This window comes from Ictidomys tridecemlineatus, chromosome 5, assembly GCF_052094955.1.
Source record: "Ictidomys tridecemlineatus isolate mIctTri1 chromosome 5, mIctTri1.hap1, whole genome shotgun sequence".
NCBI lineage: Eukaryota > Metazoa > Chordata > Mammalia > Rodentia > Sciuridae > Ictidomys > Ictidomys tridecemlineatus.
The window spans coordinates 112,681,386-112,708,554 of NC_135481.1; the positions used below are offsets into that span (position 1 = coordinate 112,681,386).

The 27,169-nt window shown below is 55.7% G+C and overlaps 1 protein-coding gene and 1 long non-coding RNA gene across 5 annotated transcripts in view; one reads left to right on the forward strand and one right to left on the reverse strand.

Annotated features, from left to right (window-relative positions):
* The window catches only part of Rin3 (Ras and Rab interactor 3), a 108,977-nt gene that overhangs the window by 20,179 nt on the left and 61,629 nt on the right, over positions 1 to 27,169 (forward strand). For 3 of the 4 annotated variants that reach the window (XM_078050739.1, XM_078050741.1, XM_078050738.1), the window contains exons 2-3: positions 6,851 to 7,052; positions 18,962 to 19,079. In XM_078050739.1, coding sequence (XP_077906865.1) covers positions 6,851 to 7,052; positions 18,962 to 19,079 — 320 coding nt within the window. Of the gene's footprint in view, positions 1 to 6,850; positions 7,053 to 18,961; positions 19,080 to 27,169 lie in introns of those variants that run through there. The other variant, XM_078050740.1, reaches the window with a different exon arrangement.
* On the reverse strand, positions 17,598 to 19,250 carry LOC120886311 (uncharacterized). Its single transcript, XR_005729202.2, has 2 exons — positions 18,862 to 19,250; positions 17,598 to 18,413 (listed from the first exon to the last, which is right to left on the reverse strand). It is a non-coding gene; the product is annotated as an uncharacterized LOC120886311 (long non-coding RNA).

The window sequence follows — 27,169 nt, forward strand, 5'->3', positions numbered from 1 at the left end:
TTGACCCCCACACCACCCTTGAAGCAGGTGGCATGTTCCCCCCATTTCCCAAAGGACACTGAGGCTCATGGGGGAGCATAGTTCCCTGGGACCCTGGGTCCCCCAACCCAGAACGCGGATGCATCGTTCATCACTTCGCGGTTTTGGAATGGGGGGGGGCTGGCCCTCCCTGCGTGCCAGCAGCCCACGGGTGCCCTCCTCTGGCATCTTTGGCTGGAACCAGGAACTTCAGGGTACAGTGGCCCCTGGCATAGCTGCTGCTCTTTGGCCTGAGCACCACGGCTGCCACAGAGGAGAAGCCGTCCCCAGGGACCTCCCCTGGCTTCTGCCCTAGAGCACTGTGGCAGCATCAAGATTTCCCTAAAAGTCTCTTGGAGACCAAGTGACCAGGCGGGTCTGTCACAGGGCGGGAGGTCCCAACGCAGGCCTCTGGGCTTCTCAGCTGGGAAGCTCCAGTGTGCTGGAGACGGTCCCGGCAGAAGCAATAGGCCCAGGTGACGCGCTCCGGGCCTTGGGAGGATGTGCGTGTGCGGCTTTCTGTTTTATTCTTTGGTTGAATATTTCCAGCGGAGAGAAGTCCAGAGGAAATCGGAGAACGCCCTGGGCAGCTTGGCCCAGCCAGTCTTGCAGAGCTGGGTGGGGCCTCCCATCCTGTGCTCCCCTCCGCCCCAGGAAAGCACTGAGTGTTTTTACACATTATATAAATGTTTTCATTCCTTCTTGAACTTGCTTGTTGCACTGCACATTATGGTTTTTGTGTTTGTTTGATTTTAGGACTTTTAAACTTTCTCTTTTGACATGTTTTCAAACTCCTAAGAAAGTTCAGGAGCAGAATAAGGAATCCCTCTGTGCATTTCTCACCGCCTCACACCGGGTAACATTGAGTCCAGTTTGCTCCTGCCCTGCTCTCCCTCTTCCTCTCTCTAGTTTTTTTCTGAACCATTAGAGAGTAAGTTGCAGACATGGTGCCTGTGTGCCTGCCCCCGCGCGCTTCTCAACCCCAAGGCCGTTCTCATCTCAGCACAATGGAAATCAGAATCCACACCATCAGCAGGATTTTGAGATTTAGTCGGATAGGTTTGTCACAGCTGTGTGATGTGACCATCCAGGGATGACTGGTCACAACTTCCTTGTGCACTCCCTCACTGATGCTCGCCGGCTCTCCCCATCTTCTCCTTATGCACATGTGTGTCAAGCAGGGGTATCGCTGGGATGTGACCCTGGCATCTCCCTCCTTTTAGAATTTTTTTTTGGTACCCCAGGGATTGAACCCAGGGGCGCTTAACCACTGAGCCACATCCCCAGCCCTGTTTCTCCACGTCTTTGTGTATGTTTGCATCGATTCCCAAATAGGATTTAAAAAACAAACAACAACAAAAAAAGTTATTGAACCTTGTTTGCTGGATACTACTAGGATACGTAAACATGGAAACTTTTTTAAAACAACTTTCTGATCTTAAAAGCTTAAACCTTTGAAACTTTTCTAGAGCTGTGGTTCGGAGAAGATTCTAGAGACAGCTTACCCAGATTTGAATCCCAGCTCTGCCCCTTACTGACTGTGTGACTTTGGATGAGTTTATTCACCTCTCTGTGCCTTGCTGACCTTGACTTTACATGGGACTATGAGGTGTACTCGTTTCGTAGGGCTGCAGTAGCAAGTTACCACCAACTTTGCAACGGAAAACACTAGGCACTTATTTTCTCACAGTTCTAAATGCCAGAAGTCCAAAAAATCAAGGTGTCAGCAGTGGGTTCCCCCAGAGGCTCTGGGGAGGATGCATACCACACCTCTTCCCTGGCTCTGGGTGGGGCATCAACCCTTGGCATTCATGGCCTGGGGGCATCCTGACTCGGCCTCCCCTGCTTCACATGGACATGGTCTGTTCTGGTCTGTCTCCCCTCTGCAAGGACACCTCACATTGGCTTCACAGCCCACCCGAACCCCAGGATGACCTCGTCTTGGCATCCTTGACTTCATTACATCTGCAAAGATCCTTTTCCAAGTCATAGTCCAGGGATTAGTCTGCATCATTGGGGGGACCCAGTCCGACCTACTACAGATGTGGGGATGGCCAAGCTCCCAAGAGTAGGCCTGGGACAGACACAAGCCTCCCTCCCAGAAGCCCAGCTGGTCTCCCCACCCCAGACCTGGGGAGAAAACCCCCTAAGCTAGACACCGAGTGCCAGGGGACGTGCTTCCTAGGCAGTTGTGGACGGGGAAGTCTCTGGGGATGGATCCGCTCGTGGTTCTGGGCCTCGTGTGTGGAATGGGAACCTGGTGGGAGAATTTCTGTGTGCAGCAGTTTGCCCTGGATCTCGGGGGTTCCCAGTTTGGCACTGACAGTGCTGTTGGTGACCCGGCCTCCCTGTCACCCTTTGCCTGGGCTGGGCTGAAGCTCGGCCAGGGAGAGGAGGCCGTGGATGTCGGAGTTCCTGCTCAGCCAGTGGACGACGAACCTGATGCCTTGTGGGCTCAGTGACAGTCCCTGGCAGTTGGAGCTGATGTGACTTGGCCCGTTGACAGCAGGAATCTCAGCCATAGAGCAAAGCCTGGTGCATGGGCCTGCTCAGTGGTTCTGCCCAGCTCCCGCCTTGGTGTGTCCTCAGGCGGCTGCCCGCCTTTACCCGATTCCTGCAGCCTGCGCAGAGCAGGTGTCCACCGGCTTGGTCACTGAAGGCTCTTGGAGTGCCAGGTCCCGCCCTCCCAGCCTCAGGAGCTCCTGCTCTGACTTCTGGACCTTGCTCAAGGGCAAGGGGCTGCAGCCTTTGGCCTCTTTCAGATTCCTGTTGGGTGGAGATTCTTGCTCTGCAGACCCCTCCCCCAGGGTCCTCCAGCCAGCCTCCCAGAGGGCCCCCTGCACTTTGCCTGCCTGGCCTCTCGGAAGGAGAGGGGGCCCTGGCAGGGCTGGAGTGTTCCTGGAAAGTAGCACTTTAGGAGCTTCTGCAGCCGAGGTGGCCCTTTGGTGCTCTTCACTGCCAGGCGTGTGGGAAGGACCGGCTCCTATTCGTCTTTTCACCGCCACTCGCTGGGCTCGGGCATGAGGGATCCTCCCTGTGGTTTGTCACTCTGCCAAGAAAATTGGGGTGTTTTTTTTGGCAATTGTGCCTGTGTTCATGTCAAGCCATGTGTTTCCCAAGCACTTGAACTTGTGGGTTGCCGCTGGGGACAGATGGTATCTTGGGCGCAGACCTAGACCCCAGCCACTCCATCCAGTGTGCTGGGTCCTGAGCTCACGGCTGCAGGGGGGAGGAAGGGAAGGCCACAAGCTGGAGAGTCGGAGGGTTGGGAAAACAACAGCCAAGCTTTATTGAATAATGTGCCAGGCACCAGGCTGAGCACCCCACAGGCATCTCATCGAGTTGTCACAGTAACTTACTAAACAGATTTCCCACTATCACCGACTGTTAATTTATTGCACAGGTAACAATTTCCCGTTATCACTGACTGTTAATTTATTGCACAGGGGTACTGCGGTCTCCCTGTCCCTGTTCCTTTGATGGACACCTGTACTGACTCTGAGCTCTTTTTATAAGTAAAGCTTCTATGGTCATCTACGCACAAGTCTCTCGTGGACACCTACTTTGATTTCTCTTGCAGACACCTCTAGGAGAGGGATGGCTGGGCCACACAGTAGGCGCGTGTTCAGGTTTATATAGAGATTGTTTTAAATGCCATATCTTCTCCCAAAGTGACCGGAGAGTGTCCATTTTCCCCAGGATCAGCAAGGCTCCCGGTGGGCTCCCAGCCGCTCCGACACATGGTGGTGTCGGTCTTGGATTCTACCTGCTCTAGTGGTCCAGCCCAGGCGTCCCCTGTCGCCTGTGGTTTTCATTGGCATGTCCCTGCTGACTGAGGGTGTGGGGCACTCTGTCACCTGCTTACTGGGCCATCTGTCTTTTTCTTTGAGGAATCTGTTCGCATCTCTTGTCAACCCCCTCCCCGTCTTTTTAAACCTATTTGCTGGTTCTCTGATGTGTGTTTTGCAAATATTTCCTCCCAATTTCACGGGAAGAAGCCGTGAGCGTCGGGGCAGCCTCTTACCTACTTTCCCTTCTGTGGTCATTGCTGTTTTGACCATCCCTTTGCCTACCTGGTGGACAGGATCTAGAGGCCCTGCCGGCCCTGCACGTGGACAGAGGAGTTGGAGGAGGGGCAGGTGGGGCAGCGCAGGCTTCGTGGGGGGGGGGTGGAGAGCAGCCCCTGGAGAGGGAGGGGTCTTAGAAAAAGAAAGCCTTAAGTATTAGGGGCCTGGCCTGGATTCCTGGCAGTGGAAGCTCTCTGTGCAGGGAGTGTGAAGGCCTAGCCCCCATGACTCACTTTGGAACCTGGGACAGGATTTCCATTTGGTCACCCTGAGAGCAGTGGCCTCCAGATGCAGATGGGGACCGCGGGGAGAGTGAGCAATTTCATCTCTGTGGGTCCTCCAAGACTCGCCAGGCCCCTGCACATCTCATTTCTTCTTCCCCAGGAAGCCCAAAGGCAGCGGCGACCCCAGCCCTTCCTTCCTTTGGCCCTGGGAAAATGGCTCCCGTGTGTGAACTCGGAGCCCGTGCTCCGGGGGGGGGGGGCCCAGCATCCCCAGGGGCCTGGCTCTGACTCACTCCAGCCTCTAGAAGAGGAGACTTCAGCCCGAGGGTTGGGAAAATAATAGCTAAATAAAATCACACCTGGTCCTCCGGGAGCAGCTCAAGGCAGGAGTGAATGAGAGGCCACCCTCATTTCTCCAGAGCCCATTTGATGGCAGTGGGCGCCCAACCAATGGGGGGACCATCCAGCCCACCTACCCAGATGAGGAAACTGAGGCTGTGAGAGGGCAGGACTGGGTCAGGGGCAGAGGGAGCGGGAGCAGCTTGGGCTGACTCCCAGGAGCATGGAGGGTCCTCCCTGGCCCCACCTGGATGTTCCAGGAGGATTGTCGAGTCTTCTGGTGCCAGAAGTCATGTTTCAAGTGGGTTGGAGGATCGTGTCAGCCCTGAATACTTCTTTGCTGAGTAATTTGGGCCCCACTATCCCCGCTTCCTTCCCAGAGAGGATGCTGGGACTGGAAAGTGACACCTCATTGTAAGTCAGCCTCCCTGGCCTGAGCTCCAGATGACACAGCTGGTCCCAATGCCACAGGCTGAGACGTCCACAGGGCTGCCCTCCCCACCCGCTCCTGGTCCCACTTCCTGCCACTTCCCAGGACATGTGGGCCCTCCTGGCAGCCTGGCCCAACTCTGCCCAGGCTGTAGGCGGGGAGCAGAAGGTGACCCACACACGGTGGCTGCACAGCAGCCCCTCGGGTCCTGGGAGGGGAGGCTGAGGAGGGAGCCCCATCACACTCTGCCGAGGCTGCTCCAGGACTTCGCCCTGAACCTCACACGTCTCTCCTCTCCACGCTCCTTCCCAGTCAGGTCCCGGCAAGACCTGGGTCCACACAGAGCCCAGCTGTAGAACCCAGCTCCCCACCTCCCCCCTGTGGGCACCTCCTCCCCCATCAGCCCTTCACCCTAACTCTGCCTCCCCTGCCCCCCAGGAGGGCTTCCACCTTCCTGGGTCCTTTAAAGGGCCCATCCTGGCCTCACCCTCTCCCCTTGCCAAATGGCTCCTCCCGGCAAATGTCCTGGATGCTTCCAGAAGGAATGCCAACGCTGCTCACCGCTACCCCTGAGCAACATGTCAGAGACACAGGGCAAACTGGGGGGCACCGCCCCCTCTTCCCAGCCTCGTGAGTGCCCTCCTCTGTCTGAGTGGGCTTTCCACCCTGGACGGTGCCCAGGAGACTCGGGTCCCTAGGTACAGTGTGCAGGAGCTCCCGGCCACCCGCCTCGGGGTTTGAAGCACCGATGTATGGCTCGTCCCTCCCTGGAGTCAAAACTGGCTGGGCACATTGGGCAGCGTGGGAGTGGGGTGCTGGGGCGGGTCTGGGGTCTCCTAAACCAGGCAGGATGACGGGCGTGGGCAGGGCCTGTTCCCCAGCAGGCCCCCTGTGTGGCTGGGCCATTTTGGGGGTCTGTGATCCTCTTCCTTTCCTGACCCTGTGTTAACACATCCTCATCCTGGAGGGGAGGACATGCTGATAGGGAGGAGCACAAAGGAACCTTCTAGAAATGTTCTGTATTGGCACTGTTCTACAGAAATATAATGCAAACCACATGGTAATTTAAAATTTTCTTGTACAAAAGAAACTGGTAAAATGAATGATGCTTTATCTAACCCAACATACCTAAAACATCATTTCAAGATGTAATAATATAAAATATTGTTAATGAGCTACTCTTTTCTGCACCTTAAGTCTTTGAATTTGTGCATATTTCATACTCACAGCCTGTCCCGCATGGACCGGCCACTTTCAAGAGCTCCATGACTACCTGTGTCTAGTGGCTGTGTCATTGGACAGCACGGGTCTCTCCCTGGTCTGCGGGAAGGACCGAGGTGGGGCGTGTGCCCAAAGCAGGCCAGCCATGTGCTATGCATTTTACTGCCCAGAAAGTTGCTCTTAGTTCAAGCATTTGAATGGGCTGGGCTGTCGCTCAGTGGCCGAGCCTGGCACCCCCAGCTCTGGGTTCTCAGACACCCCCCTGTGCTTTCCAGAGCCCACCTGGGTACGCTGAACTCCTGTCATGTTCCCCCACCTTGTGCCGGGGCCGGCTATCACAGGTGGAGTTCCACGGGTCATGTTTTCATATATGATCACAGGCCAGCTGTATGTCTCACCCACTTTGTCACAAGCTCCTGAGGTAGAGACCATGGTCTGCTCCTTTGGTAACTCCCCAAAGGTCCCCGGCCACGGCGATGCTAAATGAGCCCGTTTGCTGTCCGCCGCGTGGCTGGGCTGCTGGACCTTGACCGTTTGCTTCTCTTTCTCAGTCCTGCTGCAGAGGCCAGCAAAGGAGAGGACGAGGAGAAGGAGGACCACGTGGGGCTCGGTCTGCCAGCCGCCCCCAAGAACTGCCTTCCGCGCCGGGGCATCAGCGTCCTGGAGAAGCTGGTCAAGACGTGCCCCGTGTGGCTTCAGCTGGGGCTGGCCAGGTCAGAGGCAGCCAGGATCCTGCACCGGGAGGTGGCGGGGGTGAGTCTGGTCCCACCTCGTGGGCTGGTGGAGGGGACACCGGTGCCATGGCCCCGGAGGCCCTGCCTGGAAGCAGCTGGGCGAGTGGCTGCCCTCTGCTGCCCCTCAAGCTGCTGCGCCCAGACTCAGGGAGGGACTTGATTCTGCTCTGGGGAGCAGGGCCTGGTGCCCGGCCTGGCCTCTGGGCATTCAGAACCCGGGAGGCAGGGCCAGTGTGCACAGGAGGACCCCAACTGAGAGCTCACCCGGGGCCAGGGCCCAGAGCAAAGCCAGCTGCTGTAGACCCCTTAATTTACAGGAGAAAATAAGAGGCTGTGTGTGTGGGGGGGGGTCTGTGAATTGAGCAAATGGCTAAGTGATTTTTTTCCCTATTCTTTTTGGATACACATGACAGTAGTGCATTTTGACCCATCATACATACTCCATGTATGTATGACGTGATACATACATGGAGTGGGACTTCCCATTCTTGTGGTTGTACATGATGTGGAGTTCCACGGGTGGTGTTTTCATATATGATCACAGGAAAGTTTCCAGTTCGTTCTACCGTCCTCCCTGTGCCCATCCCCCTCCCTTTCCTCCATTCCCCTTTGTTTGCTCCAAAGTCCTCTATTCTCCACCCCCCCCTTATTGGAGTCAGCATCCACATATCAGAGAGACCATTCGGCCTTTGATTTGGGGAAACTGGCTTATTTCACTCAGAATGATAGTCTACAGTTCCATCCAATTACCAGCAAGTGCCATAATTCCATTCTTCTTTTTGGCTGGGTAATATTCCACGATGTATATGTGCCACATTTTCTTTATCAAATGGCTTAAGTTTCCTGAGCCCCATTTTAGTCACTCTGAAATGGGGGCATGGAACTCCCACCCAGAGGTGCTATTTCTATGATCTGGGAGGAGGACATAGATGATAGATGGATGGATGGGTAGATGGATTCTTTTAATTTAATTGAGTTGAAATTCTTATAAAATTTTTCTAAGTTCATGAGGCGGGTGTCCAGGGCGCGTGTGCAGATGGGGTGGTCCAGATGGTGAGGGACAGTCCCAGGAAAGCACAAGTGTGTTTCTAGGGCACGTTGGGGCAGGCGTATGTCGTGACCACTTTGACAAAAGATGCAGGGAGGGTAGCTCAGTGGTAGAGCTTGCGCCTAGCATGCCTGAGGCCCTGGGTTCAAAATCAAAAAGAACCAAAGGGGGTGGTCCTCTCTTCAGAAAGTTTGAAATAAACACAGCTGAAATGACAGAGGTGGTTTTCCCTGGGATCCTTATTAGCCTGTCCGTGTGCTCTGCCGATATCATCTTGCCATAATCCTGTGCCGGGGGCTCAGATAGTGAAACTGAGGCTAGGAGGGGCCTTAGTTCCGGGTCCCCAAGAAGCAGAATTCAGACAGGGATTGGAGGTGGCCCCACGAGCGGGCGAGGGGAAGAGGCCAGACCCAGAGGGCAGCGAGGGCACAGCAGTTATCCTGCCTGCTCCTCAGGGCCGCTGGATGAGAGTCTTGCTGGGGAGTCGTAGGGGCCAGGGTGGGACAGACGTCTCAGGTTCCCCCGCACGAGGGGCCGGAGCTCTGGCCGTTCAACTCCTGACATCCTGGTCGAAGGCTGCCAGGTTGAGGGCTCCCGTTCAGCCCCTGCTCTGGGCCCTGAGTGTGGACTGACTCAGCCAGCGATGGCCTTGGGGCAAAGGGATGCAGATCTGGCCACTGGGCAGTGGGGGACATGGGTGGGGCACCCACTGGCTCCAGCCGGGAGCACAGTAGCCTGCCCTGGCACCTGGCTAATGAGAGAAGCCGGCTGAGGTGTGAGCCCAGTTACAGTGAGGACGCAGCCCAGCCCTGCTCCCGGGAGCAGCAGGAGAGACAGAAACACAGCTGGGCTCTGCATCCCCGGCTCTGCGTCTGCAGATTTAGCCCAGTGTGGATGGCAAACAGGCGCGTGGGCGGCACCAGACCCGCACGTGTACAGCCGCGCTCCCCACACAGCACAGCAGGGTGAGTTGGCATGGTATTTACACCGTATCAGAGGTCCTACGTGCTCTAGAAAGGACTTAAAGTGTCCAGGAGGACGTGCACAGTTATGTGCAAATACAGTCGTGTGTCACCTGGTGACGGGGATATGTTCTGAGAAATGTCTTGGGGCTACTTGGTCATTGTCCTGCCAACACGATGGTGTGTTCTTGCACAGACCAAGAGGGCTGTTGGCAGTTTTATTTGGTCCTCACAGCAGTTTCCAGCAGGCAGTGTAATTAGTGTCCCCGTTTCCAAATGAGGAAACGGAGGCACAGAGATTTCGAGTCGCTGACTTGTGGCCACGCAGCTCTTACAACAGGGGCCAGGAAAGCCTTTGCTGCACAATAAGCCTCCCTCAGAGCGGGGACAGTCCATCACTGGGTGACTGCATCATTTTGAAAGGTGGTCCCCATGCTGTGATAGCTCTCAGGGGCCACCTGGGTCCACCCCTTGCAGGACCAGAGAGAGGACGTGCTCTGCCATGTCTGCAGCCGGTGCCCAGAGGCTGAGGAGCCAGGTCTCTTGTCCCCAGAATCTGGGGACCTTGACTGCATCCCACGGCCTTCCCCAGTCCCCCCCCCCTCCTTTCAGCCTGGTCTCTGATAAGGTGTGGAACATTGTTGTTTGTCTTTTGTGAATTCAGCAACAAGATAATCAAAAAGTTGCCTTTATTTATGCTGCAGATGGCTTTTCAAATCGTGGAGTCATTTTAGAGTGACAGAGAAGTTGCAAAGACGGTACAGAGAATTCCAGATACCTGGCACCCCTGGCATCTGCCCTTGGCCACAGCCGTCCCGGGAGCCCTGTCCATCAGTGCTGAGCCGGGCCCTCCTTCAGGTCCCCACTCCCATCCAGCGTCTGTCTGTCCCAGGTCCCACCCAGGACACCACAGGTTCCTCTCCCTGTGACAGTTTCTTGGACTTTGTTTTCCAGTGGGACTGGCCGGGTATTGGCGGAGGTCCCTCTGTTGGGATTGTCTAGAGGCTGGATGGGGCTTGGGGTTGGGGAGGAGGACCACAGAGGTCAAGGCCATTTGCATTGTCTCTTCAAGGGCACAACTGTCAGCATGACCTCCCCTGGAGATGCCGACCCTGACCACCTGCCGAGGCCGGTGCCAGGCTCCACTTCAGAGGACCTCCCCTCCCCCTCCTCTTCTGATGAGGTCCCCATGCCCCATCCTCTCCTGAGGACAGTTAGACTCTGCGTCCTTGACCCAGATCTGCGGGTGTCACCCTTCTGCAGAGACCGCTCGTCCCCTGCCTCTGTTTATCACACATCAACACGGGGACATGGATTCCTATTTTATACTCTGGGTCACCACACGGTTCCACTGTGGTGAATTTGTCCCTCAGGTTGTTCCAGCTCTGGCCACTGGGAATCCTTCTGTTGGTTCCCATGTCTGCTTGACACCTGCGTTACTCTGTGTGTGTGTCCGGGTGTCTGTCTGTCTGTCTGTTGGAGCCCTTCCTTACTGTCCAGCCATAAAAGAGGCCACAGCCTCACCCGGTACGAGCCTCGCCTCAGTCCTGGGGCCAGCATTTCCCTAAGAGCCCGGCCTCCCTTTATCAGAGAAGGAGCCTGGACGCCAAGCCCAGGGCGCGTGTGTTCGCTGCTGCCGGAGCATCAGGGCTCCCAGGCTGGAGGGGGCTTTAACCAGGGAGACCTCCTGTGACCTGCCTGTGGTTCCCGGGGCTGGTTCAGGAGCGGCAGGAGCCCAGGCTGTGATACGGACCAGCACGTAGGTGGCCGGGCACCTCCCCAGGCAGGGTCCAGGGACACTCAACCCATTCACTATTGGCTTGGCCAAAACCCGCGGACGCCCTCTTGTCCCTTCTGATGTCAGGGAACGGCTGTCCTCAGCTGTTCCAAGGCCACAACGGCAGAGACCGCTGAGCTGGGAGGAGCCTCTGTGGGCTGAGCCCGGGCTCCCAGTTCTCCCAGTTCTCCTAGAGCCTGTGGGTCAGGTCCTGATCTCTGCTCCACAGGGGGAATCTCAGCTCTGCCGCCCGAGGGCCCGTCCAGAGCAGCATGGCTTATTGAATCCAGGGCCTTAAACACAGCCCTGTCCCCACCAACCTGGAAGTGCCAGTTTCTCTGGTTTGGAGAGGGGCCTTGGCCACCGGTGGGTTTTTCCAAAAACAGGCCGATGGCTGAGCAATGCCGCCTGCGCCATGTGTGGTGTGGCACGCGACACGCAGAGGTGGGCCTCGGTTTCCCCGGATGTAAAACAGAAGCGCCAGGCCCTGGCCCTTCCTTCCTCCCAGTCCCTGGACATGTACATATCCCCCAGCTCTGTCGGGGCCAGGACCGGGACACGAGGCCCTTTGCTGCAGGTTTGCCCACCCATGTCCCCTGTGTCCAGGATGGACTCTGGCCACTGGACCGGCCTCCCCGTCATGGCAGCCTCTGCAGCTGTGGCCTCAGAAGAACCGGCCACTTCTGTTCCTGCCCTAATGGGCATGATTGGAAAATTTCCCCTCGCAACTGGAAAATAATCCTAAAATAACAAAAATGGAAAAGCAGACAGATGCGGCCTGGCAGCCAGGAACGACAGTGAAAAGGCCACGCATGGGATCCGGCTCCAGTCCAGGGCTGGGGGGCAGCCCAATGGCTGAGCACCTCTCGCCTCTGTGTGCCCGTCCCAGCACCAGCCACGCTACCCGAGGCACACGGGGTGGACACCCAGGCCAGCTGTGCCAGCCTCCTGGAGTGCATGAAGGTGTCAGGAAACTAACTCTCTGGCAAGTCTTTGGACTCTGGGGAAAACCCCAGGGGCACTGAAGGCTGGTAGAGCATTTCACAGAAGGAAGGAGTTCTGGGGTCCTTCACCTACCCCTAACTACAGACTGGAAAAGTCAGCTCAGAGAGGGCAAGCGACCTGCCAAAGGCTGCAGAGCAGACTCGCACCAAAACCAGGAAGGACACAAGTGTCCCAACTCACAGCCTGGGGCTCTGCTGGGCTGTGTGGAGAGGGTTCTGATGGAACCCACACTTTTCAAAGGAAATTGTGAGTCCCCAGAGTGGCAATCTGTACAGTTGAAGGAAGAGGAACTTCTGCTGTCAGAGTTCCTAATGCAGTGCGCTAGGGGAGTGAGCCAGGGAGAAAAAGGGAAGAGAGGGAACCGGTGGCTGGCTCAGACGTCAGCTCAACAGGGACGGCCAGGCGTGACCCGGAGGAGAGGTGGGTGAGGACGTGGCTGCTTCTTGGTCTCTCTGGAGCAGGCGGGGGTCCTGCCATGGACACTGTGAGCTGAGTGCTAACGACACCCCAGCGCTCTCCAGAAGTCACTCTCCAGAAGTCACCTGTGCCGCTGCGTCTTGATCCTCCGAGGCCTGGGCCAGGGGTTCGCTTTCCGCTTCAAGTGACATCATGCCTGCTTTAGCCATAAAGGCATGGTTATTTGTCTGATTGAGAAGTCTGGAGGTTGGGTCCAGGGCTAGTTACCAACTCACTGATATCTTCAGGTTCCCATTTCTTTCCACCTTCTTTCTCCCATCTTCAGGGTATTGGCTTTTGGGTCTGCAGATTTGTTACCTCATGGTTGCAAAACGGCAGCTACAGCTCCAGGCATCTCACTATTCAAATGCAGGAGGTTAGAGGCAAATGATTTTCCTCTCCTAGACTCTTTTTGTTAGAGTGCATCTTTTTTTTTTTTCTGTATGCCTTATTGGCCACCCCTCACTGTGAGGCAGGCTGGGGAAAAGAGTGAGCAGTATAACCATGATTAGTGCCACCCAATATGATGCACCGCCTGAGTCAGAGCGTATAGACCCAGATCAGAATTAGAGTCTGTGACTATCGCAGAGAGGATCTGACATGATCCCAGCCTGCAGGGGAAGAAGCAGCCTTGAAGGGCACTGAGTTTGGTGTGGCCCACGAAGCACCAGAGCCAGCAGGCCGAAGTCTTCCAAGAAAGGGCCCCAAGGCCTGACACTCGGGGCCTTCCCCATGGCCACCCACCCTGTCCCTGTCTCTACCCTGCAGTGGGCATGACCTTCTGTGCCTTGGGCCGGAGTGGTGCCATCTGTCCAGCTCAGCCTGGAGCCTGGCGTGGAGGACACACTCACGGAACACTGGCGGGCTGGTTGGGTGGGGGGATGTACTATGGTGTCACCACCCTGTCCTGCTGCTGCCACTAACAAGCCTTGGGACCTGAGGAGGTCTTTTTCCACCTCTGGCTGTAAAGGGAGGGGCTGGGCCACACTGAGCTGAGTCTCCCCAGCAGCCCCTTGCAGGAGGAAGAAAGGAGGGGATCCCCAGAGGCTGCACTCCGTGTCCACATGCCGTGGCAGGATCGTCACTGTGGCAACGTGCAGGGTCTTAAAACCGTCACATTTTGCTTGCTCACTGTTGTGTGGGTGGGCCGAGTTCCTCTGGTGTCCTGGGATCAGCTGAGCATCCTCAGTCCTCTGTCAGGTCCGCTGGGGCCAGACGGTCTCCGATGGCCTTGCTTACGAGTCGAGTCTTGTGGTGGCTGCTGGCTGCTGGCCCGGCGGCCCGTCTTCCCAGGACAACGCGGGCTTCTTCATATGACAGCCACGGTCCAAAAGGCCGAGCATGGGAGTGCGTGCCCCAGGCCCGGCTCAGAACCCGCTCCCTCTGCTGTGCTCTGGTCAGGTCAAGGCCACCCTCCCACAGCTGGGAAAATGCTCTCTCCCTGTTGAAGGAGCAGTGAGTTGGACTTGGGGGCCGTTTTCAGTCTGCCCTCCAGGTGACTGACATCTGAGTCCTTTGTCCTTTCTCCTTGTGGTCCAGCTTCACGGGCAGCAGTGATGTCACTGGTGCTGTCCTGGATTTACCCAGTGGGATCTCGCATTGAGACTCTCAGCCCGTGGCTGAAGCCCAGTGACTGGCCGCGGCCTGTAATCCTCGAGCTGTTGTATTAGGGAGTGCAAACAATGGCCCCGAGTTTTATCTACATGATCAGTGATCCTCTCACCCCAGATGATGGGTACTCCTATGCCCGGGTTCAAATGAGGAAAGTTGGACCCCAAGAAGTGGAAGGAACTTGCTGGTGGGGGGCGGGGCTGGAGTGCACGGTGAAGGGCATCTGTAAACAGTTGGCTTCAGGCAGAAGGAAGAACGGTGAAGGGGGCCAGAGGATCTGCATGCGGAAGCTTCGGGTGTGGGAGGAAGAGCCCTGGGTGTCCAGCCAGCTCCTGAGCACCCCGTGCACTCACCTGCAGCTACCGCGGTGACATCTCCTCTCCTTCCAGCGTAGTGGGAGCTCACCTGTGATGGGAGGCGGAGGTGCAAGGAGCTCACAAACATGGTTTGAATGGCACTGACTTTGGCTGAGCTGTGCCAGGTTTTCTGCATGATCTAGAACGTTCTTCAGAGTCTCTGCTGCACAGTGATGCTGTTTTCGAGGTGCTGCCAGGATGCCTTCCTGGAGGGCACAGAGCAGACCCTCGTGTTCCCGTTGGCTAGGGTGCACTGTGCCCAGGTTCTGCTCACAGAGGACATCTGACAGCCTGGGCCTAGCCCCCAGCACCTGGGCAGGAAGCCTCAGAGGACACACGCAGCCAGGCCACACGCAGACTCCCTCCCTCCCCACAGGCTCACAGCTTCCCTGCCCCCATCAGCACCTTATCATGGTTTTCAGATAAGAGCTGTGACTCAGCCTGGGCAGAAGAGACAGCGGAGCAAGAGCTCTGTGGCCGTGCTGCAGGGTGGGTGATGGGCGCCCAGAACTGGGCCTGCAGAGTCCAGCTGGGGAACTTTCCACTTCTTCTGACATCCCCGTCCCTCAGTGAGCAGATCTGGGCGCAGTGGCAGAGACCTGAGATGCCTCGCGGCGGTGGGGATGCCGGGCCTGAGTCCTCTTCTGCCCTTGCCCTCGGCATGACCTTGGGTTTCCATCCAGAGCCACAGACCCACCCCAAGGGCCGAGGGGAGAACCCAGAGGGCACGCTGGCACAGAGCCAGGGTGATGGCTGCTGTCACAGTGGGATGCTCCCCCCACCCCTGCTCCTTCTCTGTGGCTCCTACCGGTGGCTTGACCACCTCTTGCCCCAGATCTGTGAGTCTTGTCTTCCCAACTGCGTCCAGGAAACCTGACTCTTTTCCCACAATGAGCACATGCTGGTTCTAGATGGAGCCGAGCCTGGGGAGCAGAAGGAGCGGACGCAGGCGTGGAGGGGGCTAGTGGAGCTTGTGTCCTCGAGCGTGGGGTGGGGGGGGCGCTCTTGGCACCGTTCCCAAGTGTTTCCGGCAGGCAGGGCTTGGTTTCATTTTTCTTTCTGCTGGGTGGCCACAGGTGTTATGCCCATTTACAGATCAGAACACCGAGGCTCAGGGAGGTCACACTGTTACCAGGGTCACAAGGTGATGCCCAGCTGCTCGGGGCTGCCTGGGAGCTAAGAAGAAATGCAGATGGCGCCCTCCCGTCGGAGGAGCTCGCGACCTGTGCTGTCCCGTCCTGTCCCAGGCCCCCGTCTTCTTTCTCTCCCTCTGCACAACCTGAGGGTGCAGAGCAGGGGCCACGTCTGAGCAACGTGGAAAAGTCGAGAATGAGTTATGTCCTGGGTGTACTGCAGAGTGCAGGGGCGAGGTCCCCGTGGAGGCTGGCCACCACGATTTGTCATGAGTCACCCCGAGGAGAGCTGACTCCCTGTTCTTTGACCCCTCCGTAGAGGTGAAGTGCTGCATTGTGAACAGGTGACAGGCTTCCCCCCCTAACTCAAGCCCACCCTCATGATAAGCAAGGGTGTTCTGCTTAACATTCCTATTTTATTTTGGAAATCACAATCATCAGCGGCATCCCTGCCGACGGTCCTGCCCACCCGTTTGAGAAGCACTGGCTGGCGTCCTGCCGTTCCTCAGCAGGGCAGGGAGCTGCCAATTGCCCCTGTGTGGGGCAGGAGGCCCCCTCCACCGTGAACCTCAGCACACACTCACGGGGTGCACAGTCCCAGAAAGGCAGAAACTCTGGTTTGGTTTCAGCTCAGGAAGGCGCCAGCCTTAGCTCCCACCGGCTCAAGGTCAAGGGTCAAAGTTTGTTTGCTGGCCTTCGCAGGGGCCTGGCCGGCTCCTGTTCTGTCTCTTTTGGTGTCCGGCTCAGAGAGACCCTAGGGACACCCAGAGTTCACTTACTGCACACGTACACTCACACTCATTCACACATGCACACGCACACACACACACACATACACACTAATACCAGTTCTTCATCGCCCTGGATGTCCAACAACTCAACTTGGATTCTACCTACAATCACCACAGACCCTATAAGTTAAAGGACAAGGCCCCCGCCACACAGCCCCTCAGATGCCTGCCACAGGTGGGGTCCCTGAGCTACCCCCACTTCTGTCCAGTGTGATACAAATTTGGGGATTCCAACAACCGTGTTCAGGTCTGATGGAACCCCCCAGAACTCACTGGAATTCATAATTACAAGGACAGTCTCATCACAGGGGATAAAACTCAGGACCCACCGGGTGGAAGAGGCACGTGGTCAGATCTGGGGCTGGTGGGGCGCTGAGCTCCCGTGCCACTCCCTGCGGGCCAGGCGCATGGCTCGCCTGTGCGTTTCCCAGCCCCACGCGCCTGCGCTCCCAGCCCAGAGGTCCATGAAGGCTTCTCTTCATAGGCCTGATCGGCTCCATCACTGGTCTGGGGCGGGGGACACCTCCAGTCTGCTCCCCTCCCCAGACAGAGGCGGCCAGAAGAGCTGACCCTCTAGCCCAGTGCTGGGTCTTTCTGTGGTGGCCATTGCTCAAAACCAAGACCTCTGGAGTCACCTGTGGGCTCAATGTCAGGTGTGAACAGAGGGCTCCTTAGGCGTGATGGACTCCCCTATCAAGAAATTCCAGGGTCTTCAGAGCTCTGTGCCAGGACTCAGGAACCATGACGTGTTCTCTTGTGCGGCCTGCTCACCCACACGCTCATTCACACTCCCGCTGCCTTGCACACTCAGGTTCCCTGGGCCTGGGGGCGAGAGGCAGCTTGAACCTCTGAGGAAGAGGCACAGCCATCTCTTCTTGAAAGACGAGTCCCGGGTCAGCAGGGGAACACTCAGGGTGCCGTGGTGGGAGCCCCAGCATTGCCCCTGAGCAGAGAGCAAGGGCCACTGAGGCACCTAGGACTGAGCCCAGCCTCTGCCAGGCCCCCTTCCACCTGGCAGCCCCCAGGAGCAACCCTCTCGCCTCCCTCCGCCCTGGGCCCGTCTCTCCTCCTGCTCTGCTTATGGAAGGGTCTGTGGAGCCTCTTCCCACCGCAGTTCAGTGACTGACAGATTCACCATGTCACCTCTCAGGAAGGGCCTTGCACACTCTTAGACAGCAAGCCTTGAGCGATGGTGAGGCTGGGGGACATCGAGTGTCTACTTTAGAGTCCAAAGGGCCTGGGCTCATCCTCAGCACCTCCTGCCCTGTGACCTTGAACATTACCTGCCTCTCGCTGCCCTCAATTTCTTCACCTGTGAATGGGGACATGGCCTTCCCCATAGATTTCATAAGAAATTAGTGAGACTGGGCTTGGGGAGAGTAGGGAGGCACACACGTCAGCTGCTACGAATCAATAGTAGTAATATTATTACTATGTTTTATTAATAATTGCAGTAGCGGTTATAATGCTAGCAATATAGTAAGAAGATCAGTAACCAGTACCGACGGCAGAGGACCTGGAGCCTCGCGGGAAGTGCTCCTCCAGAGCCTCCCAGGCTTGAGGCCATGTGCTTGCCCTCTGGGGTGTCCCATGGCCTTACACCCAGCCTGACTCAGCAAGGTGGGCCATAGTCCTGGCTGGGGTCCTGGGGCCCGAGTGCAGGAGACTTAGACTCCAGGGCAGGGGAGGGGGGAGGGGGCCCTCTCCTTCCCTGGAGGCTGTGCCCCAGGAGTCAGGGTGGTTCCCAAAGGTGTCACCTGGGAAGGAGGTATGAGCTTGGGCAGGGCCAGCTGAGTCTGAAATGGACATTGTAAGGCAGCAGTTTGTGACAGACAGCAGAGAGGCCTCTCCCCTTGATCGCCCCACGGAGACCACTGCCCGTGGGGACCCTCCTGGAGTGGAACCATGGCCTGAGCCAGAGATGTCAATAAATCCACTGGCTATGTTCAGGCCTCAGCTCACAGTTCCACCCCCGGGTCAAAGCACAGGCAGGTTCCGGTCCAGGGGAGAGACTCCGTGGCAAGACAGAGTCAGGTCTGCCGGCCCTGGGGTCTGCATGGAGAAGCCCATGTCAGGGGGTCCTGGGCACCAGTGCCTGTGTCGGGGCTGGATGCCAGTTCTGTGCCCACAGCTGGGAGTCCTTGGCAGGCTAAGCTTCCTGCGCGTCCTGTGGCTCAGTCAGCTGTCACCCAGCCTGAGGGAGCAGGTCCTGGGTGAGCAGGGACAGCCGTGTCTCTTCACCTGTAAAGGGGGGACAATAAGGAGAGTGTCACCATGGAACCAGTTGAGAAGATAGAATCTGTTACTCTATGCCAAGTGTAGTGCCAATTCCTGTCACCACGAGAGTTCCTCGTAAATACCAGCTGTCTTTGGGCATAGAAAAAGAGAAAGTGTGAATGGATGATGCCTTGACTGTCCCCCAAGCCCACGCCTCCAGATCTGCGGGCTGGGGGTGGGGGTGGACATTCACCCTGACTCCCGTGCTACAGGGCACATCAGAGTGGCCACGGCCCCCCTTGCAGAGCTGCATGGCAGGGTTCAGGGTTTCAACCCCTGGACCCCGAGACCGAGTCTCTCACACCCTGAAGGAACATCCGCTTGGTGGGCAAATGAGAAACTGGGACTAAGGAGACTCCATGGGGACGTGGGCCAGAGCCCAGATCCTGGGAGGGGTGACTGACCGCCTCACCTGCCTCCTGCCCTGGGAACCTGCGGATGACGGCGGCTCCCTGATGTCCTTCTGGCCTCCCCCAACTGTGGTTCATGGAGCTGCCTCTTCTTGGTTCCAGATGTTCCTGGTCCGCAGGGACAGCAGCTTGAAGCGCCTGGTGCTCTGTGTGCACTTCCCTTCCCCGAGCGACGGCTCCTCCGAGGTGCTCGAGTACACCATCAAAGAAGAAAAGTCGCGTGAGTACCCGGCTCCTTGCTCTCCTGGGACCTCGCGGGGCTGCAGCAGCAGCAGCAGACGTGGCACCTGCTAACCACAGCTCTCCTGTCTGCGCCCACAGGGTCTAAAATTAGAAGGGGACAAACTGTCAGCCTGCTGATGTTACCTGGCCAGGCTGGCTCTGAACTCAGCTTGTCACACACAAGTCAATGTTAGTTTCCAGTCACCCTCATCGGGGCTGTTGGCTTTGCTCCTCGTGGCCACAGAGAAGCCTCCCTGGTTCACTTAGCACAGGATGCTGGGGCTGGGGGGAAGGCGGGAAAGAAACTGCCTGGGCCCTCAGAATCAGCTGGACATGCCCTCAAGCCATGTTCTGGGACCAGCTCTTTAACCTCTCCAAGCCTCTGAGGTCTCTTCTATTAAATGGACATAAGAATCGTTTCCTGCTTGGATCACAGAACTTCCCGAGGGTCAAGTGGGCAAGCCCTTTGAAAGTCAAAAACCCAAAGCAGGCGTGGGCCTCCTCAGAGAGCTGGTTGGGGGTCCAGTTCAGGGTAGGTTTGTACTGATAGAAAACATTTTGGACCCCTCTTGACCTCTGGCTCAGTTACCTGAAAGGGCTTGCCCCTCATCTATGGGTCACGTGCGCACACTCCAGGCATTAAACTCCAAAAAATGTTTATTAAAAGAACCCGTGGAGGCTGGGATGGTGGCTCAGTGGTAGAGCACTTGCCTAGCATGTATAAGTAAGGCACTGGGCTCGTTTCTCAGCACCACATATAAATAAATAATAAATAATCCCATCAACAACTAATAAAAATATTTTTAAAAAAAGAACCCGTGGAATATTCCAGGCTCTGGTTTGGTTTACATCATCTCAGAAATGGGACCTTTTTACCCTTCATCAGCCACTGACTGCAAAGAAGGGCCCTTGAATATTCTCGAGCGCTTGTTTCTCAAGAAACATTTGTACGGACAGAAAGAAATGCAAAGAGGAATAAGAGGGAGTCCCAGCCCAGGGGTCCCAGGTTAGGTTGAGGGGGGGACTTCCCAGGGTGGGAGGGACAGCCCTCACCTGCTGTGTGGTGAGGCAGGTGGTACTGCAAAGGGGCCCCTGGGAGGGCCGTGGCAGGGGCAGATCACTGTGGGGAGGACTCAGAGAGGGTGTCTGCTAGAAGGACTGAGGTGCGTCAAGAAATCAAAGGCATGCTTGGAATAGGTCGGCAAGGCAAGGCTGTACTTCTGCAGAAAGGTGCCCCCAGAGCCAATCCGGCCAGTGAGCACACCTGTGCAGACTGGCCACCTGCTTTTGTCCCTAGTGTAGTACTGCCCCTTGCTCCAATAGGAGGAGTTCATGGTTACAATATATGTGATTAGCTAATTAAAATTGAGGAGGGCACAGGAAACAGACTACAGTGGTGATTAGGTACCTGTTAGGGAATTTCAAAATGACTTCATTCCTCAGGACACGGTGGCACACACTTGTAATCCCAGTGGCTCAGGAGGCTGAGGCAGGAGGATCCTGAGTTCAAAGCCAGCCTCAGCAGCTTAGCGAGGCCCTGACCAACTTAGTGAGACCCTGTCTCCTAAATAAAATACAAAAGAGGCCTGGGGACATGGCTCAGTGGTTAAGCATCCCTGGGTTCAATCTCTGATACAAAAAAAACAAAAAAGGCTACATTCTTCTCCACAAGGTTTCCTAATTTAAATGGTTCCATTATACATTGTAAAATTTAAGTTATAGTAAACATGTTTGTGTGTTACATTACAGGTTTAACTTTGATAGAAGAGAAAACATTAATTTTACAGTGTCCAAGACAAGGGAGGATTCGGGCTGGGTCCCAAAGGTTTATTAGTTCAATTAAAGTCTAATTTTCTAGAAAGCAAAAGAAGTGGGTCGCTTTTCCTGTTGGGGAGGGTCTTTCCACAGAGACCCAGGCCACGCAGCATGGGTAAGGCACATCTCATTCAGCGCGTTTGACACCTGGTTATGGGGGTGAGGCGCTGCTCCCTGCTGGGGACACAGCAGAAACAAGAACTCCTTGCCTCTCGGCATGTGGTTCACATGGAGGGAGAAGACAGTAAGCGGTAAGGGCACAGGGTGACTGTCAGGTGGAGTCACAAGTGGACCTGGAGGGATCCCATTTCCGTCACACACGCAAGAGTGCTTGTCGTTCAGGGACCCTAGCTGAGTGGCTCTGTCACCTTTGGCAGACAGCTTAAGTTTCTCAGGGTTGGGTCCAGGGTCCCCGTCAGGCTAGAAAGGGAAAAAGCTTGTGGGAGGGTCTTACAACCAAGGCCCTGTGACTGCATTTCATTGGCTAGAATTTAGTCATATGACTATACCTAACTGCAAAGGAGCTTGGGAAATGTAGTCCAACCGTGAATCCCAAAATGTAGTCCAACCATGGGGTCCCCAGGAAAAAGAACCCTGGATGAAGTGCTGGAATCCTGCTCCCTGGGTCAGGGAATAGGAGTGTGGGGCTGGGGAAAAGGCAGTTCATTTATGTAGATGACCTAAATGACGGTCCCTCCTGTGGAGTCCAGGAGGGGGGAAAGTGTGGGGTGTTATGGTCTTTCCTGACTAAGTATACACACAGCCCCCCGTGACTGCAGAAGGGTGGAGTCACTCTCTTACTGAGAGAAACCAGGCTTTCTGGGACGAGGCTTCCAAATGTTAGGTACCTACCGTCCTTTTGGAACCCAAGAACCTCCGGGGCCTTGAACTTCAGCAGCAACATTGGAAAGGTGGCTGAGAGTGGGGCGTGGTGCTGTACTCCAGGAGCCTGGTGAGAGAGAGTTGTTCAAGAGCAGGGGACAGAAGGCCTCTCTCCAGGGGAATCGAGCTGGACCCGCAGCCTGGCTGGAGTTCTGCTCGTCTCTGCCCACCCAGCAGTCCAGGTCCGGGTCTGTCCAACCCAGATGCAGTAAGCTCCCTGGAAACCAGGACGTCAGATCTGATTCAGTGTCTCACTTTCAGTGAGGAACCTGTCCAAGGAGAATCAGAGCTGGGCTGTTACAGGGGTGGTGACAGCTTTTGTTGAGAACCATGGCAACAGGGGAGAAGAGACCTCAGTAGTGGACTGGCCCAATTCTGAGTTCAGCATGGGCAAGTGGGCATTTATAACCAAGGAACAGGGTAGGGGTCAGTGGATGCAAAGTCAGGAAGGGCAAAGATTGATTCTGGCTAACCTGACCTACCAGGAGTCTCCATTCTTCAAGCTGTCGCCCGAGGAATGGTGAAGGGTGAGGAGCCTGCTCAGATATTGAGGGTTATTGGTGAGTGGGGGCGGAGGCGCTGGCTCAGTTGACCTAGCAGAGTTCTGGCTAAAACTGGATTTTCCAAGGAAGTACACAGATGGGCCTAGAGAAGGTCCAGGAGCCCCATTCAAGTTTGGTGGAGTAAAGAAGTTTTGCGTGTCACCCCAGAGACAAACCAGGGCATTCGGGATGGGAAGAGCTTACTTCCCATAAGGTAAGACCCAATCTCCTTGGTTTCTGTCTGTCTCCCAGGGCTTGCAGTAGAATCTCATTTTTCATTTTAAAACTTTTAAAAATGCAGTGCACAACTTTTCTGGGAAGACAGTGCCAGAAGCCCCCCAGGCAGCCTGACTCTCCCCGTCCTTCTCCTGGGTGTTCACCCCGACACACGGGTGTCCAGGACCTGGCGTGTGTTGTTTTCCGCTCTGTCCCTGCACGGCATCTTCCCAGGCTGGCCACCAGGGCAAACCCGACGAGGGCACAAGAACAGCACCGGGGGTGTCCTTTGCTTTGTTGGTTCATGTCCCCCCTCTGCTCCCTCCTCCCGCTGCCCTCCTGAGCCCTGGGCTGTAGCCTGGGCCATCGAAGCCACATAGCCTGATTGAATCCCAGCTCTGCCTCCTCCTCTCCAGGCCCCAGTGTCCTTGCTGTGACACCGGGATGCCGACGGGACCCCCCACAGGGTCCTGGGAGGAGCGAGCCTGTGCAGAATGCCTTGAACTCTAGACGCTGTGGCTGTGGTGGCAGAGGAGGAAGTGGGCGAGGGAAAGACCCAGGCCTAGAACTGGCGCTGGTGTTGGGGTTCCCCACCCAGAGCAGAGGCGAGGGGAGGAGACAGGGGCTGCCCCGAAAGTGAGTGGCCAGCAACCTCTGTGATCAAAATACTCTGTTTTCTTGGAACATCTGTTTTGGCCACTTCTGTGCTTCTGTGGGCTCAGAGTGTCCCCTAGTGTCTTGTGAAGAGTGTCTTTGAAAAACCCGGAGCCAGTAGGCTTGGGCCAGTGTTGCTGTGGTGACTGACAGATGGCCCTAAACCCCATGGCCTTGCATAAAGTAGCATCCCGTCCAACTGTGCTGACATGTATGTTCTTGTGCTGTCCCTCACTGGGGTGGCTGCTGGGTCTTTCGGGCACATTTCCTCACTGGTGCAACACCCATCGGGGCAGTGGGAGGGGCAGAAGACAGCATCCCAGGATGGCTCTGGAAGCCCACAGAGGACAGGCACCACTTCCTAGAATAGCTTTTCCACCAGAACAGGTCACATGGCCCGGCCAGACCTATCGGACGAGCAGAGGAATCCTCCCGTGCACGTGTGAATGGCAGGGGCAACTCTTTGGAAAAGTCATGCTTGGGGAGGGGCCAGAGAAGCAGCAGGAGAGATCGGGGCAGGAGCTGTACAGGAAGGCCTAGAAGATTCTGGGATGGGTAGGGGCTGGGCCAGCTGCTGGCTAGCAACCCTGCCCTTGATGGCCGAAATGAAGCACCTAGTCAGAATCGCTACATGTTGAGTATCCCTTCTCCAAAAGGCTTGGGACCAGAAGTGTCTGAGGCTTTGGATTTCTTTTTCTTTCTTTTTTTCTTTTCTTTTCTTTCTTTTTTTTTTTTTTTTTGCAAGGTTTGGAATATTTGCATATATGAAATGAGATGTCTTGGGGATGGGATCCAAGTCTAAATACAAAGCTATTTGTTTCCGATTCACCTGTGAACATAGCCTAAAGATCATTCTACTCCGTGTTTTCAGTCTGTCTGCGTTTTGGCTGTGACACATCCCAAGGGGCCAAGCGTGGGATTTTCCGGCTATGGCATCAAGTCATCATTCCAAAAGTTTTGGATTTGGAGCATTTTGGATTTTTAGGTTAGGGATGCTCGACCTGGACCTACTTTTTCATTAATGGGCTTTAAAGATGGTGACAACACATGCCTACAATCCCAGTAGGTCAGGAGGCTGAGGCAGGAGGATTGCAAGTTCAAAGCCAGCCTCAGCCACTGTGAGGCGCTAAGCAACTCAGCGAGACCCTGTCTCTAAATAAAATACAAAACAGGGCTGGAACATGGCTCAGTGTTCGAGTGCTTTGGAATTCAATCCCCAATACACAGCCCCCCCTTAAAAAAAAAAAGATGGCAACAATGACAATCATGGGATATTGATTTTCTGTTGACTGAGAAAAGCAAAAAGAAAACCAATCTGCCTGTCCCTGGAAGAGGAACCATGAGGCCGCGGGCGGTGTGGTCTGGCCTGTACTGCAGGGAGCCGCCCAGCGCTCAGCCGGAGCTGAGCCTTGGCCCCTGTCACCTGCTCCTTCCTCCCTCCTGCACAGCTGACCCTGGCTTAGAGAGGCCCGCCTGTCTAGCTCCGTCGATCTCCCACTCAGAGGCGTGCAGTTTAGTGGATAGATACCCGTGTCGCTGGGGAGGCACCGTGTCCCCAGCCAGTGTGGTGGTGAGGCTCGTGCTGAGTGTACTGGTGATCCTCACCACTGCACTGGGGCACCTTTGAAACCAAGGGAGGGAGAGAGTCTAGGTCAGTCTTCCTGGGCAGCAGAGATCTGAACACCTGGGCAGGACAGAGCCCCGACTCTTTGACTTCTCCCAGTGCTCCAGGATTTGACTGTGTCACCAACTGACCCTTTATCCTAGAATGAGATTCAATCTGTATTTGAAGCAAGATAGGCTAAGGCCATTAAAAGAGGGAAATGATCAAGGTTATTCAAGGAGAACGAGTGTGGAGAAGGCAGCCTCGTCATGGTATTTCCATGGGGAGGTGGTACTCTGCATCATGGAGGGGTCTTGTTTTCTTGTCTCTGACGACCTCTTTTGAGAGCATGACATTAGAAAGGCTGTCAGTTCTAGGTTTTATGCTTGTGACATCAGGCAAGTGGAGTTACTCAACCTCCCTTGCTTCAGTTTCCCCAACGGTCAAGAGAGAACACCTCCAACACCCCCGTTGGAGGCTGGAGGAGAGATCCCATCCGTAAGCACACCGGGGGCTTGGGATGGTGTGGCCCAGCAAGCAGGAAGCACGCAACAGCCTCATGTCCAGTAAAGACCCTTGTGGGAAACAGCTGTCACGGTGCCCACGGTGATCAGCACACGTGATGAGCCCTCAGGGCCCCCGTGGCAACACTCAACAAGGCCCAGCAGACATGTCTGCTCTGGGGCTGGAGCAGCTCACACCTCAACCCTTCATTTCCTGGTGCCTGGACCCAGGAGGGCTCCTCCCAGGAGCCGGTACTTCTCACTTAAGTTAGTACCCACGGAGGTTTGGGCTAAAATAACCACAGTTTGTTTCTGTTTTCTACTGTCCTCTTCAGCATCAAACCTGGGGTTTGTCTTAAAAAAAAAGAAAAAAAAAGACAGGACAATTTAACTCCAAGAACTTTTTGTCAACTTTGGTGAATTTCTTGGTTTTTGAATCCTGGGCTGTTTGGGGCATATGATCATAGGTTTTCTCTGTGTTAGTAAACATTTCAAAGACTTTGCAACTACTGCAATATGTGCTGAATGGCTTCTGAGGGGAGACACTTGCCACCGGCTAAGACAGAGCCCCTGAGGTTGGACCAGCAGGGAGACAGGCACACCCTTGTCACCAAGGGTACAACCAGACAGCCCCAAGAGCCAGAACGTCAGTGTGCATCGAAGCTGATTCCTGTTGACGGAGGGGAATCAACCCAGGCCTCACTGGAGCCTTGGAGGCTGAGAAATAATTAGGAGAAAGAGCAGAGAGGGTCCAGGTTGGGGAAGTTGCGGTCGCAGTCTGCCTCGGAGCTCAGAGCGGGAAAGACACGCAGGACAAGGTGAAGCTCGGCTGGGTCAGGTGACTGGAAGGGGGCAGCAAAGGACCGTGAGGACCACACCAAGGTGTGAGGGATTTGGTTCGTAGTGTTCTAAAAAGCCACACAAAGATTTTGAGCAGGAAGTGGCCCTAGGAGATCGACACTGCAGAAGTGCTTGGCTTCTGTGTGGGAGCTGGAAGGGGCGGTGACCTGGCCAGGCCAGAGGAAGACGGGGGAGGAGCGGCAGCCTTGGTGGCTGCCCAGGAAAGAGGCTGGGGAGCTAAGACTAGGGGGCACCCTGAAGCAGAGATGGCAAGGCCCAGCTGCAGCAGTATCTCCAGGAAATGCAACCCCAGGGACTGTGCCTGAGTTGGTTTTGCACTGAGAAAATTGGATACAGTGAGAGGTTTGGACAGAGATGGAGAAGGATCCAGAGCATAGAGCCTCAGAGGCAAGAGAAGGCAGAAAGACAAGAGGCCTGAAGGTTGCGTGAAGTCTCTTCTATAAGGGACGGAGGCTGGGCTGGAGCTCAGAGGTGGAGTGCTGGCCCAGCGTGCACAAGGCCACAAATATAAACCAATAACTCGCCTCAGTGCACAAGGAGGAGCCCATGGACGGACAACCTCTAAAGACCCCTCCTTTCATTATGTCACATTGGTCATTAAGTTTCAACCCCTGAATCTGGGAGGGGACACATTCAAAGCATAGATCTTTTTATTTTTTTAGTTGTCTGTAGACACAATACCTTTATTTATTTATTTATTTTTATGTGGTGCAGAGGATGGAACCCAGGGCCTCGTGCATGCTAGGCAGCGCTCCACTGCTGAGCCACAACCCCAGCCCCGTAGCAGTTTTATAAGGACTCTAGTCCGTTCATGGGGGTGGCCCTCATGAGTAGACCCTGCCTCCTGACACTATTGCACTGGGGCTTAGGTTCCCACATATGCATGTTGGGGTGATGCCCATATTCAGACCATAGCAACATGTGCATCTGGGCACCCCTGCCTTTCAGGCTCCCTCCGCACCCTCCCTCCATTCCCTCCCTGAAAACCTGCACTGTGGAAATCCTCTACTTG